General features: G+C 35.4%; 1 protein-coding gene across 1 annotated transcript in view; it reads right to left on the bottom strand.

Moving 5' to 3' along the window:
• AP4E1 (adaptor related protein complex 4 subunit epsilon 1) overlaps positions 1 to 15,086 on the bottom strand; it is a 65,650-nt gene extending 50,564 nt beyond the window's left edge. Inside the window, exons 1-4 of the mRNA XM_068965179.1 lie at positions 15,015 to 15,086; positions 8,529 to 8,652; positions 4,360 to 4,433; positions 1,883 to 2,004 (exon numbers count right to left, since the gene is read on the bottom strand). Of these exons, the coding sequence (XP_068821280.1) occupies positions 1,883 to 2,004; positions 4,360 to 4,433; positions 8,529 to 8,649 (317 nt within the window). The 5' untranslated portion in view covers positions 8,650 to 8,652; positions 15,015 to 15,086. The remainder of the gene's footprint in view (positions 1 to 1,882; positions 2,005 to 4,359; positions 4,434 to 8,528; positions 8,653 to 15,014) is intronic.
• Between the last annotated feature and the right edge of the window lie 539 nt (positions 15,087 to 15,625).

Raw genomic sequence — 15,625 nt, 5'->3', positions numbered from 1 at the left:
ATTATATTCTTGTTTTTCTCTCTCATGCCTGTTTCCACATGGCTCATATCTGCAGATTATGCTGGTAGTGCTCACAACAGCAGTAGTAAAGTATTTACTTTTAGGATTCCTTAAGATGTATTTCTGTTACCTAAAATCATAGAATCTCAAAATTGAGATTACTCAATCCAATCCTCTGTGTTCAATTCAAGAATACCTTTTATAATATTCCTAACAAATGGTCATCCAGCTTCTGCATTAACAAGCAACCCACTATCTTCCTGGGTAAACTATGTCATGATGGAAAATCCTTTTCACATAAAAAGAAAGCAGATAACAACAGATTTGCCACTAGTATTACTATTATGGTAACTGGAATCTACATCCCAAAGTGTTGCTATTGGGTATTAACCAATATGAGTTCCAGGACACAGTATATAAACGAGGTGAGGAAAAAGAATACAAACCCTCATCAGGCTTAGGAATCCCTTGGTCTGGCCCAAAATGGTGGCAATAACACAAGGTATCAAAAAACCTGGATTTGGGCTATAGGTCTGGTATGTGAAAATACAACCAAGCATTCAAAAGTCAAGTCCAACCCCTGTCTCACAGCTTCGTTGTGACTTCTACTGGCCTATCTGTAGCTGTGGCCCACAGCTCTGTCTTTAGCTCTTTACTCCACAGCAAGGAAGTAGGTATGGCCATAACTGCAAAAGCAGAGTTTCAGAAAGTCTAAATTCTAACTAGTACAAGACAGGAAAGGCCAGGATTTGAAATGAGAGTAGATGGGAAGCAATACAGAAAAAATTGAGAGGGTAAATGGGAAGCAACAAGCAAAAACTTCAAATCTTTCTCAGAAAGATTTCATACAAAGGGTAAGTATGGCTACCACAAAACAGTGGGAAAATTTCATAAAAATATGCTCAGCTATGATCAGATCAACTTCTAAATAAAGAAAGGCTAATATTTTATTTCCAGTAGTTGACTGTCCATGCCCATCATTTGTTCTAAACACCGATTCAACATAAAACAAATCTGAAAAATCTATGAAGTTACTCTGTAATTCTCACTAAGAGCTATCATTTTTAGCTGGAAGGTTCATGGCCCAAGATTTCTTAAAGAACACAAACCATAAGACAACATTTTATAATCTTAGAACACTAAAAATATTGACTTAAAAAAGCATAGAAATAAAGAGATATTATATAGGTAACAAAAAAATCGTTAACAAAAATATGTATACAATAAAGCACTGCAATCACAAAGGAAAAATGGCTAGTGACTAAACATTTTCCTAGCTATAAAGGTTATGAAATCAAGGGGCTTGAGCAAAACCAAAATAATTCCAAGTTTGGAAAAACTAATAATCAAGTTAATAAGGTGAGAGTTAAGGAATCATTCAAAATTAGCAAAATACTACAAGTTAAGGTTCATTTGTACATATCCTGCTATAAAATAGAATTTGAAAGCTGCAGTTTTGATATAAAAGCATCTCCAGTACATTGAAGCTATGTATTCATGGCATCTGAACCACTTCCAAATGTTTTCCATTATTTCACTTTATAAAACAACTTTGTGAGAACTAAGGAGCTTCAATCAACCCCATATAGCCAAGGGAAAAACAGGACCACTGATAGTTAGCAGCAGAAGTGGAAAGAGAGCCAAGGATTCCTGATGGTAAGCCTCACTGTCTCAGTTTAACTTTAGAAAGCTGCCTAACATTTTCCTAAACTCACATAAAAATAAAAGACAGTGCTATTGGGGATTTTTGTATTATACCTGGCAGTCAAAGAATATCCTTTATCCTGGTAGCATTAAATCAAAGTTAGAATAAAATTTTTAGTATAAATTTTTCTTTTGAAATACACAGTGTAGACACCTATCCAAAAAAGAATTTACTTACTTAGAATGTTGAAGTTTATCTTCTATCAATGGAAGAACAGCTGGAATCATTTCTCGAGGGAAAATCTGGCTGACGATAGTAAGTGCCATACATACTTCTACTAGGTTAGTGCTCTGCAAGTCCTGACATAATTATTAAGCAAAGAAAACATTCAGTGCAAATTCTTAAACTAGGGACAGTGAGCTCAACATTGCAATGGTCCTATATACTTAATACTGTAGTTTTCAACTAATTTGTCCATTTAGGAATACCTCATATTTTATAGGAATATCAGTGTTTCACTTGCCTTAAGAGTCAATAGATAAAGACAGCCCAAAAGTAACCAATCTAAAGGAAACTGTATTTCTGTTCTGACACTGATCAAAGTAGTCTTCTTTATTACAGCCTTTAAAACTTTTCTAAACCAGTAACAAAAAAAATTTATGAATTTTTATTGTTAAAGCAATAATATGAGTGGAAATTTAAAAGGAAGTTAATTTTTTAATACATACTATAAAATGTATGCATTTATATATACTTACATAAGCACAAAGTTTATAAACTATTTTAATAGAAACTGAAACTACGTTTTTGAAAGTTTGGAAAGGTTTAAAGCCACTAGTAACCTTCAGAGAGTATATGACTTAAAATTCAGAAAGTACTGCACACACACACACTCTCTCTCTCACATATCAGAAGAAACAAGATAAACATGAAAAGGCTCAACAATTCAATTATACTTCATTACCAATTTTGTCTAAAAGTTTAACAGAAAAAAATATTGCATGTGAATTAAATTGTGTTTTTATTATCATACATTTCAGTTACCCAATTATACTCTATTCTCCTTTAAATTGACTTTTAGAGTTTAAAAGACTTCAATTATTCAGTTTTTATCATATCCCTTTAAAATAGATCCTAGAAAAAAAGACAACAGCAAGGAAAATGCATCTGACTAAGAGTCTGGAGATCTGAATTATAGTTCCAGCTCTGCTTTTTTTATTTTTATTTATTCTTTTACTGAAGTATAGCTGATGTACAATATAGTATTAGTTTCAGGTGTACAGCATAGTGATTTAGAAAATTTTTGCAGATTATACTCCATTGTAGGCTATTATATGATAAATGGGCATATTTCCCTGTGCTATCCCTTTCCTTATCTATTTTATATACAGTAATTTGTTACCTATTAATACCATACTCTTAAGTTGTTCCTCCCCTCTCTCCCTATGGTAACCCCAAGTTCATTTTCTGTCTGTGAGTCTGTTTCTATTTTGCATATGCATTCACTTGTATTATTTTTTAGACTATACATATAAGTGATATCATACTGTATTTGTCTTTCTCTGTGTGACTTATTTCACTAAGCACAATATTCTCTAGGTTCATCCACATTGCTACAAATGGCAGTATTTCACTGTTTTTAATACCTGAATACTATTCTATTATGTATATATACCAAGTCTTTTTAATCCAACTGTCTGTTGATGGGCACTTGGGTTGTTTCCATGTCTTGGCTACTATAAATAGTCCTATGAACACTGAGGTTATGTACCTTTTTAAGTCAGTGTCTTCGCTTTGTCCAGATAGAAACCCAGGAGTGAAACTGCCGGATCATATGGTAGTTCTTTTTTAGTTTTTTAAGGAATCTCCATACTGTTTCCCATAGTGGCTGACCAATTTACATTCCCACCAACCATGTATAAGGGTTCCCTTTTCTCCACATACTTGCCAACATTTATTTTTCATGAACTTTTTGACAATAGCCATTCTCAATGAGGTGATACCTCACTGTGGTTTTGATTTTACTTCTCTAATAATTAGTGACGTTGAGCATCTTTTCATTGCCTGTTAGCTATTTACATGTCTTCTTTGGAAAAATGTCTATTCAAGTCTTCTGCTCATTTTGTGACTGTGTTGTTTACTTTTTTAATATTGAGTTGTATGAGTGTGTATTTTGAATATCAAGCCCTGTCAGTCCCATCATTTGCAAATATTTTCTCTCATTTCGTAGGCTGCCTTTTCATTTTATCAGTTATTTCCTTTGCTGTGCAAAAGCTTTTAAGTTTAATTGGGTCCCATTTGTTTATTTTTTGCTTTCTATTTATTCTGCCTTAGGAGACTGATCCAAGAAAACGTTGCTACAATTTATGTCACAGAGTATTCCACCTACATTCTCTTCTAGGAGTTTTATAGTTTCAGGTCTTACATGTAGATCTTTAGACCATTTTGAGTTTATTTTCCTTAACTCTGCTTTTTTAAATGAAACCACTATAACGGCAGCAGTACCAAATGTTATTTTGTAGAGTGTTTCACTCAACCCTCACAACTTGGTTAAGTTCTATTATTATCCTCATTCTACAGACGCAGAAACTGATCTAAAAGATCTTTCCAATAAACTCATTCTGCAAGCCTACATTCTTTCAAAAATATACAAACTGTCAAATGCCTGAAGGAATAACTTAAGACTTCATATTAACCAGCATACAATACAGTACCTTTACAACTGTATTCACAAGGAGAAGCAATAGTTCATGACTTTCATGTAGAAATAAAGATACAGCCAAATAACCTTAAAATTTGAGAGAAAAAGTCTCATTACCACCTGTCAAAAATTAACTCTTAAGAAGCTAAACAAAGCAATAATATATTCCAAAGTTTGAATGTCAAAGACTGCAGTTACAGGTAAATATTAAAACAAATAGTAAAATAAGAAGGTTCAAAAAAATTCAGTAAGGAAGATTTCAGGTGTTCATCCTGAAGTCTTTCATAATTAGGTATTTCACAGGATATAACTAAAATGGAAAAAAGGCTATGTGTACCAGCTTAAAGTCCTATAAATGATATTAGGAATACATACCTTCTATCTTCTGTGCAAATTTCTACACAGTCAATCAAAATATTTTGTCTTATAGCCAAATACAATTATCCAAAAACAGCTATCATAGTTAATAAATAGTGAGTTACCAGATATTTGTATTACTGAATGAGCTATTTAATACCAAACCATATGACATAAATCATACATTAAGCTATTAAAAAATATCTTTTTTTCTCAATTTGAAGATAAACTATTGAGTGAATAGATGTTGAGAAAAAAAACACTACCACATTATTCATTGACTTAAGCACTTTTAATAATATCAAAACATTAAAAAGTACATCTTAAAATTGAGTACTTTAATACCGTGACAAATACCATGTGTATGGAATCTAGATGCCCCATTTCACTTTCCTGTCACCCTTCATATTGATAACATTTGTTAGACAGTTTTTATGGGTCAAATACATTACAAGCCTATTGAATCTTTACAATAACTCTACAAGATAGATATTATTTTGATCCCCGGTATAAAAATGAGGCCCCAGAAGGATAACTGCCCAAGGTCTGCAGCTCCTAAATGGCAGAGGCAGGACTACAACCATGCCGGTAGGAGTTAGGTCATGTTTCTAACCCTTATGCTATTCTGTTTCTTCAGTCTCCCTTGAGACCCGATTCCCTATTTCCCATCCCTGTTGTTTTTCATTCTTTTCAATTCTTCCAGCCCTTTTATTAGGGATTCTAAGGTTAACTATCCCTATTACTACCCAGCATTCATACTGTCTGTGCCTGTTGTGGAAAGTGGGAAAACTGTCAGAAATTTCCTATTCTCATAACCAAGCATCTTCACTGAAGGTCAGAGGAGCAGAGCTATCACTCCCATAATCAGGATGGAGAAAAAAAAAAACAAACCAGGACCAGGGAAGAAAAAAACCCTAGACAGCATTTAAAGCAGTGATTACAGGAGGGGGGGACACATGTATACCTGTGGCCGATTCATGTTGCTGTTTGGCAGAAACCACCACAATACTATAATTATTCAATTAAAATAAATAAATTTTTAAAATAAATAAAGCAGAGATTACATCTTATCAGACTACATCTGTTCAGCAAAGATATTATCCACACTTAAGTCACTAGTACCACAATGTAAGAAGATCAACAAACTAATCCAAAGACCACCTTGAAACCTTACAAAAAATCTTAAATCTGTGTCAAAGAATGTCCTATCTTGACAACCAGAGAAAACAGGGTAACTATTTTGATAATCCAGAAACAGGGGGAAAAGATGTTCTGTGACTCAAAAAATGAAAAAGACTTCAGGAAAAGAAGACTTCCCTGGTGACTCAGACAGTAAAGCGTCTGTCTACAATTCAGGAGACTCAGGTTTGATACCTGGGTTGGAAAGATCCCTTGGAGAAGGAAATGGCAACCCACTCAAGTACTATTGCCTGGAAAATCCCATGGACAGAGGAGCCTGATAGGCTACACTCCATGGGGTCGTAAACAATCGGACACAACTGAGTGACTTCACTTTCACTTTCTTTTTCAGGAAAAGAAATAACAACAACTATGATTATAAAGTACACTTGCTATGATTAAGAGTGAGCTACAGGATAAGAATACAGGCTTTGATTCATAGAAACTTGGGTTCATATTTTGGCTCCACCATTTAATAGCTCTATGACCATCGACAACTGACATGAACTTTCTGAGCTTCAGTTTTCTTCTCTGTAAAGTGAAATACCATCTCACAAGATAAAGCACCTAACATAATACTTGACTTAGTGGATACTGAGATTTATTTATTCAACAATATTCATGTGAAAAACAATAAAGCATTATCTATCGGACAAAGCACCAAAGTTAGCCATAGAAATCTCAGGAGAGTAGATGATGCAGAAGTACTAAAATCAAGACATAAAAGATTTAAATGCTGCCTTACAAAACAAGGGCTTCCCTTGTGGCTCAGCTGGTAAAGAATCCGCTTGCAATGCAGGAGACCTGGGTTTGATCCCTGGGTTGGGAAGATCCCCTGGAGAAGGGAAACACTACCCACTCTAGTATTCTCCCATGGCTGAGCAACTTTCACATCACACATCACATTAAAAAACAAAACTTCCAGTCATTAGCACACATAAAGAACTTCTGATACCCACATACATGTCTCTCTAGGTGGCAAGAAAATACTTTCCTAAGAAAGACCATGAATCTCAATGAGTCTGGGGTCTCCTTAGCCACTTTAACTATGAAATAACACATGTATAACGTCATTCACTGCAACATTGGCTATGAGAGCAAAAAAACAAAAGACAAACTCATATATCTACCAATAGAGACCTGATTGAAAATACTGTGGTATATCCACCCACCCAATGAAAACTATGCAACTGTATAAAAATACAAAGATATCAAAACAAGGTGTAGAATAATCTCTACAGCAAGCCATTTTTTGTGTAAGAGAGAATATATAAATGTGTACTCTTTTGCTTATTTTCAAAAAGAAGCAATGGAAAGATTAATCAGAAACTAGTGAAAATAGTTACTCATGGAGTAAGGGGCAAACCTCATACAGGAGCTAGAGATAAAAGTAAAAATTTGACAAATTAGAAATTTGTCTGATTATACCTTTTTATCAGGTCTTAACTTTGGACCATGTAACACAAGTAATTTTTACATATTTTAAAAATAAAACTTAGAGAATTCCCTAGTGGTCCAGTGGTTAGGACTTGGCACTTTCACTGCTGGTCTGGATTCAAACCCTGGTCAAAGAACTAAGATCGCGCAAGTTGCACAGCACAGTCATAAGTAAATAGATTTAACTGAAAATGAAAAAATTACATGAAAGTCTAAAAAGAAAAAGACAGCAACAGATGTACAAAGCATTGACTACCTATTGTTTTCAAAATTTCCTGCTTTCAGAGATTTTACAGTTAGGTTGGAAAAGACAAACAGATGGTAGGAGCCACCTGAGTGATCACAGAAGAGTTAAAACTTGGTTTGAAATACAGACAGGGAGAGAGAGGCTGCCAGAGGCCACTGTACTTGGAGGGAAGAATATAACGAAAGACAGAAGAGTATTTTTGGTGAAGTGGGGTTCAGCAAGTAGAATACTGTGTGAGGATAGTCTCAGAGCCTTTACCAAGACATCTCCACCCTTCCCCACCGTCGGACAGCGCGGGTCATACAACACAAGAAGCATGCTGGTCCCCAGCAACGCAACAGTATCAGCTTCTGTGAGAAAGACTATGTTCTGCTCCTATGTTATTCTAAAGGGTGTCCTCCTCAAGTTTCTGATATGAAGCTGAAGCTATAAGAAAACAAGATTTAAGTCTTTGAAAGGACTTTTACTAATAGCCTTGAAGGCTAATTATAGAAACAACAATTTTTAAAAGATACCTGAAATCCTTATAGCTAACATTTGTGAAACTAAGAGCAAGATATCTAAAATTATTCACAGCAATTTCAGTCTTATTCTATAAAACACCATATCTGATCATTAAACTGTTGAAACTGAATAGACTTTTTAAAATCAGCTTTACTGAAGTATAATTTACATACAAGAAAAGTCACCCTTTTAAGGGTATAGTTCAGTGAGTCTTAACAAAGTCATCTAACCACCATCATAAGAACAGGCAACTTTTAATCTTCTATGTAACTCAAAAATGCTATGAATCAGGAAAACTGATTTCATTTATAGGCTGTAAGTTTTTGCAGCATTATCTTTTAAAGGTAAGGAAATCACAAGGCAGTGTTCTAAAAACATACTATGTATCAGTCATCATTCATTTTATATACTAGCCAGAACTTTAAGATAAAGTGCAAAAGTCTTAAACGCATACATACCTACTCTTTTTTCTAGAAGATTTCCTTGTTGTGCCAACTTGATTGCATGTATATAGCCAAAGGAAGCATCATATCCAAGCATTTCACAATATATAAGTCTCACCATACATTCCTTCATCATTTTCTGGAAAAAAAAAAAATCCAGTAATCATATAAATAAATAGAATGCTTTGATTCTTTTAGTATGTTTGTAATCATTTAACAGCAGAATTCTTTAATCCTGGCACTGAAGAAACGACATATGTAAATTATCACCCAAAGTCAGACTTTGTAAACAAGTTTCTCCCAAATTTAACTATCAACAGTACTCATTTTAGTAAAATTATTTCGATATTTCGTTAGAGACAACAATATAAAATAAATCAACTATAGCTATTTCTAATTCTAGGTCCCCCTCCTGAAAAATTTGGTTATAATGTGAGACGCGTGGTCCTCAGAAAAAATTTCTCTCATAGTACTCTAACTTGGCTTCTAGAATGCAGCACATCATTTAATATACTTTGTCAAATGAAAATATCCATGAAACCCCCACAAGTTGGTAACAATTTCTGGAATGAAAATATTTTTCACACTTAAAAGACCAAATTGCATCTAGAGTATCTTCAGAATTATTATGCTGTATATGATATGCAATGATTTATTGTAAGTATTACTTTTTCAACAACTCTTACAATTATTATGACTTTATTAATGGTATGTGTATGTGTCAGTTGCTCAGTTGCGTCCGACTCTTTGCGACCCCACAGACTGTAGCCCACCAGGATCCTCTGTCCACAGAGTTCTCCAGGCAAGATTACTGGAATGAGTTGCTATTCCCTTCTCCAGGGGATCTTCCCAACCAAGCAATCAAATCCAGTTCTCCTGCATTGCAGGCAGATTCTTTACCGTCGGAGCCACCCAGGGAAGCCCTATTAATGGTAGAGTCATTCCAATATTAAACTTAACTGAGTCTTTCAATATTTACAACATAAGCTAATAACTTGTTTTAAGAGATTCTATAAATTTATTAGTATGAGAATATCTGCATTCTCAATATTGACAGCTAATTTTAATCAAAAATTAAAAATATAAATAAATGTGTTTCAAAATATGTAAAGCTCAGACTATTTTAGTATCTAAAAATTAATTCAGTTCAGTTCAGTTCAGTTCAGTCGCTCAGTCATGTCCGACTCTTTGCGACCCCATGAATTGCAGCACGCCAGGCCTCCCTGTCCATCACCATCTCCTGGAGTTCACTCAAACTCACATCCATCGAGTCAGTGATGCCATCCAGCCATCTCATCCTCTGTCGTCCCCTTTTCCTCCTGTCCCCAATCCCTCCCAGCATCAGAGTCTTTTCCAATGAGTCCGTTCTTAGCATCAGGTGGCCAAAGTATTGGAATTGCAGCTTCAGCATCATTCCTTCCAAAGAACACCCAGGACTGATCTCCTTCAGAATGGACTGGTTGGATCTCCTTGCAGTCCAAGGGACTCTCAAGAGTCTTCTCCAATACCACAGTTCAAAACCATCAATTCTTCGGCACTCAGCTTTCTTCACAGTCCAACTCTCACATCCATACATGACCACTGGAAAAATCATAGCCTTGACTAGACAGGCCTTTGTTGGCAAAGTAATGTCTCTGCTTTTTAATATGCTGCCTGGGCTGGTCATAGCTTTTCTTCCAAGGAGTAAGCGTCTTTTAATTTCATGGCTGCAGTCACCATCTGCAGTGATTTTGGAGCCCAAAAAAATAAAGTCTGACACTGTTTGCCCATCTGTTTCCCATGAAGTGATGGGACCAGATGCCATGATCTTAGTTTTCTGAATGTTGAGCTTTAAGCCAACTTTTTCACTCTCCTCTTTCACTTTCATCAATTAATCCTAATATATAACAGAATTATAGAATTCCTAAATCACAAAATGCTTAAGAAGAAATAGTAAAATAAAATGTTTTAAACTAAGGACAACATTTAATATTTCATATATATTATATAGTGAGAGATATACACATTTAAATATGCAAAGTTTAAAAATAAATCACAGGAAAATCTAAAGGGAATAATATTTAATGATTTAATTTAGGTCACTTGGGTTTAAAGTAATAAATGTTAATTCATTACCACATTAACTACTACTGAGAAAAATTGGCTCCAAATTGGGAAAGGAGTACATCAATGCTATATATTGTCACCCTGCTTATTTAACTTATATGCAGAGGACATCATGCAAAATGCCGGGCTAGATGAAGCAGAAGCTAAAATCAAGATTACAAGGAGAAATATTAACAACCTCAGATATGCAGATTAACACCACCTTTATGGCAGAAAGCGAAGAGGAACGAAAGAGCTTCTCGATGAAGGTGAAAGATGAGAGTGAAAAAGCTGGCTTAAAACTCAACATTCAAAAAAAATAACATCATGGCAACTAGTCGCATCACTTCATGGCAAATAGCTGGGGAAACAATGAAAAGTGACAGACTTTATTTTCTTGGGCTCCAAAATCCCTATGGATGGTGACTGCATTCGTGGAATTAAAAGATGCTCGCTCCTTGGAAGAAAAGCTATGACAGACCCAGACAGCAAATTAAAGCAGAGATATTACTTGGCCAACGAAGGTCCATTTAGTCAAGGCTATGGTTTTTCCAGTGGTCCTGTATGGATGTGAGAGTTGGACCATGAAGAAGGCTGAGTGCCAAAAAACTGATGCTTTTGAACTGATGTATTGGAGAAGACTCTTAAAAGTACCTTGGACTGCAGGGAGATCAAACCAGTCAATCCTAAAGGAAATCAATCCTGAATATTCACCAGAAGGACTGATGCCAAAGCTCCAACACTTCAGTCACCTGATGCGAAGAGCCAACTCACTGGAAAAGACCCAAATGCTGGGAAAGATTGAAGGCAGGAAGAAGGGGATATCAGAGGATGACATGGTTAGATGGCATCACCAACTCAACGGACTTGAGTTTGTGCAAGCTCTGAGAGATGGTAAAGGTCAGGGAACCCAGGCATGCTGCAGTCCCTAGGGTCACAAAGAGTTGGACATGACTGAGCAACTGAACAACGACAACTGAGAAAACATGTGTAAAAGATACTGGAAGCTTCTTCAAAAACTTCTGTATCAGGACCTCCCTTGTGGTCCAGTAGCTAAGACTGCATTCCCAATGCAGGCGGCCTGGCTTCAGTTTCTGGTCAGAGAGCTAGATCCCACTAGTCACAACTAAAGATTTTGCAAGCTGCAACTAAGACCCATCACAGTAAAATAAATAAATAAATATATATATATATATATATATATATATATATATATATGCAAAATTCTGTATCAACGAGGAGTGAAAGTGTTCATTTTATCTCATAGGTTCTCAAAAGTCATTAGGAACTTTAAGTAAAATTCTATTGCATAGACTATTATTCTATTATTTTTGGAGAAGAAAATGCATTCTCCAATGTAGAAATTAACTTCAGAATTTCTTTAACAAACTGTAATCTAACTTCTACATGACCACCTCAAGGGTAGATTATTCTATAACGTACACTCAGAGTGACTGGCCATAATTATTATAGAATCTTCCTTCAAACTGTGGCTCCCTAACTTCTACCTACTTATGTAAATTCTGTGAACACCAGGTTTATACTGAATAACATGAAAAATTGTACTTAATAATGCCAACTATAGAAAATGGAAATCAAGTAAAGAGAAGTCAATGCTTAAAAAGAGAAGTCATTGCTTAACATATCTTTCAAGTATCACAATGCACAATGATTTTATTCATACACATATAAACATATACATATCTATACACACACACATATATATATACATGTATACATACAGATATATCACACTGGAGGCCTCCCTGATAGCTTGGGCAGTAAAGAATCTGTCTGCAATGCAGGAGACTTGGGTTTGATCCTTGGATGCAAGATCCCCTGGAGAAGAAAATGGCTACCCACTCCAGTATTCTTGCCTGGGAAATCCCATAGACAGAGAAGCTTGGGGGCTACAGTCCATGAGGTCACAAAAGAGTCGGACACGAGTGAGAGACTGACATTGAATACTGTATCACATTAATTATGCTTTGAGTTTCATTTGTCCACCTGGAAGAGTAACTTAGGCAGGTTGACAAAGAGTACAAACCTAAGTAAGCCCCCTTTAAGGAGTAAGTAAACATTCTTTCTTTCTCACATTCTTTTGCCTTAGACAAGTAGGTCTCATAAGCAGCAGCATTTCTTGTTCAAGGACATGCCTTTTTTTTGAGCTTTGGATGAATGTTATGGGAGAAGGCCTGGGTAAAACTTCCACAGCCTTGAGCTCTGGGTTAACCTGTTCCTTCTGGCTAATCTCGTGCTGATGTCATCCCAGGATGTATGTTACTGGAAAGGGTCTAGGCGAAATTCTCACAGCCTTGAGGTATTTGTTACCTAGTCTCAGCAGCTGGTTGAGAAGTATATAAAGTCCTGCTTAAACTAGTGAGGCAGGTACTCTCCTGCCCCCTTCTGATGTCTATGTCAGAAGTTTTTCTGTCACTTTCACTTTAAATAAAATCTATACAAAGTTCTGAGTGACTGTGACTATCTTTGGTCCTGGAGTTAAATCTTCTCCTTTGGAGACCACGAATCCAGCAGCAGCATTCACCGTCCTATTATTATAACCAGAAAAGGAAATACATATATTCTCTCAGACTTTACAAGTGTTATTCACACACATGATCATGTGTACACGTAAAATGATCACCCTAGTATTTTTATTAGAAGTGTATGCCACAGCAACTTACACAAAGAAAGCACCCACTAAATCTTTGCTAAATAAATGTTGCTTATAAAATCTCATTATCTAAAACCACGTAAAAATTAAAAGAAAAAAAAAACCTAGGCCTTAATCTAACTATGTAGGGACAGTCTCACAGTGGCCACTGCTTAATTGCTGAATGAATGCTGCTTAAAAATCAAATTATAGGGAATCAATTTTTTTTAAACTAGATCTTGATTTAGCTATTATGCAATATACTCAGTTTTACAGCAAGAAAATCATTTTTCTACTTTGTCAGTCAACCTATACTCCAAGATGTAGAAATGCAAAATAAGAGATTATTACAATGTATCAGTTCAGGTCTGTAAGGTCTGTATTAAAATACTATTATTTTAATAGTATTATATTTTATATATTATTTATTTTAATATTATATAATGTATATTATCTATATTTATATTTAATATATATTAAATATAAGCTGTAGTACATATACACAATGGAGTATTACTCAGACATTAAAAAGAATACATTTGAATCTGTTCTAATGAGGTGGATGAAACTGGAGCTGATTATACAGAGTGAAGTAAGCCAGAAAGAAAAACACCAATACAGTATACTAACACATATATATAGAATTTAGAAAGATGGTAATGGTAACCCTCTATGCGAGACAGCAAAAGAGACACAGATGTACAAAACAGTCTTTTGGACTCTGTGGGAGAGGGAGAGGGTGGGATGATTTGGGAGAATGGCATTGAAACATGTATACGATCATGTAAGAAATGAATCGCCAGTCTAGGTTCGATACAGGATACAGGATGCTTGGGGCTTGTGCACTGGGATGACCCAGAGAGATGATATGGGGAGAGAGGTGGGAGGGAGGTTCAGGATTGGAACTCATGTACACCCGTGGTGGATTCATGTCAATGTATGGCAAAATCAATACAGTATTGTAAAGTAAAATAATAAAAAAATAAATAAATAAATAATAATAATAAATGAGCCCTTAAAAAATACTATTATTTTAATTGTATTATAGTTTATATATCATTTATTTTAATATTATATAATGTATATTATCTATACTTATATTTAATATATATTAAATATTATGTATTTTAATAGTATTAAAATACTATTTTAAATTACATGTCCTAAGGCAATGGCACCCCATTCCAGTACTCTTGCCTGGAAAATCCCATGGATGGAAAAGCCTGGTAGGCTGCAGTCCATGGGGTCACTAAGAGTCAGACACAACTAAGCGACTTCACTTTCACTTTCAGTTTCATGCACTGGAGAAGGAAATGGCAACCCACTCCAGTTTTCTTGCCTGGAGAATCCCAGGGATGGGGGAGCCTGGTGGGCTGCCGTCTCTGGGGTTGCAGAGAGTCAGACACGACTGAAGTGACTTAGCAGCAGCAGCAGCAGCAACCTTCTTTCAGTGTACAACATTGAAACAGTAAGATGGGGTCCCATCTTACTGTTTATGGGATTATGGGGTCCCAGGAGTATTACCACATTTACATAACTATCATCATGTTGGCACTGAACTGACATCACTCAAGCAAGTTTTGGTCTGGTGCAGTCAGTCAGTAACAAAAGGCCAAAGTTAACGTCTGACTTATTATCATCCATAACTGATTTTGACTGTGATATATTAGATTTTAACAACTCATCAGTTAATGCCACTACTGAGTCAATAGTAGACCAGATTTCAAACTGCAAACACGCTGACATTGACTATGTAGACTTACTAGGGTTGTAGTAGGAGCAGAAACAGTTGCTTTCAGATTATTCAGTTCCTGCTGGATTAATTTCTCTTCTTCCTAAAAAAGTGAAAATATTTGACTCATGAATATGTGTTTTTAAACTGTAACAGTATTTTTAAAAGGGAAAAATACAACTCACAATATTATAAATGAAAAAGAAACATTATTTTAAAGGAGAGTTATAAAAAGTATGTGCTTCAGATTTGCCTAAACCCTCAGCATCATTCCTGGAAAGAATAAATATTTTCATGCTAACTCACCACTCCTTTTCTTCACTCAGTTACTGTCCCCTTAAGGACGGTTTAGCAGAAAATGTTGTGGTTTTTTTGTTTGTTTGTTTGTTTGTTTTTAATTAACACTGGAGAATAAGTAGAAAAGAAATTCTTCATGTAGTGGCCCAGAATAAGATTCTCACACCTTCTTCTTCATGGAATGGAGAAACAGGGTAAGAAGACAAACAAAAGCCAATACTTTTCCCTTAAACTATATTCTTCTTCCCTACCTTTTCCCCTTTATTCCTTGCATCCTTTCCCTACCCTTCCATCTCTTTCTCACACACACAGAATAAATTCACAAATATGGCTACTTGTCTGCAT

The sequence above is a fragment of the Capricornis sumatraensis genome, chromosome 2 (assembly GCF_032405125.1).
Source record: "Capricornis sumatraensis isolate serow.1 chromosome 2, serow.2, whole genome shotgun sequence".
Classification (NCBI taxonomy): Eukaryota; Metazoa; Chordata; class Mammalia; order Artiodactyla; family Bovidae; genus Capricornis; species Capricornis sumatraensis.
Note: the sequence above shows the minus strand (reverse complement) of the source record. Positions and strands in the feature narration are given on the sequence as shown.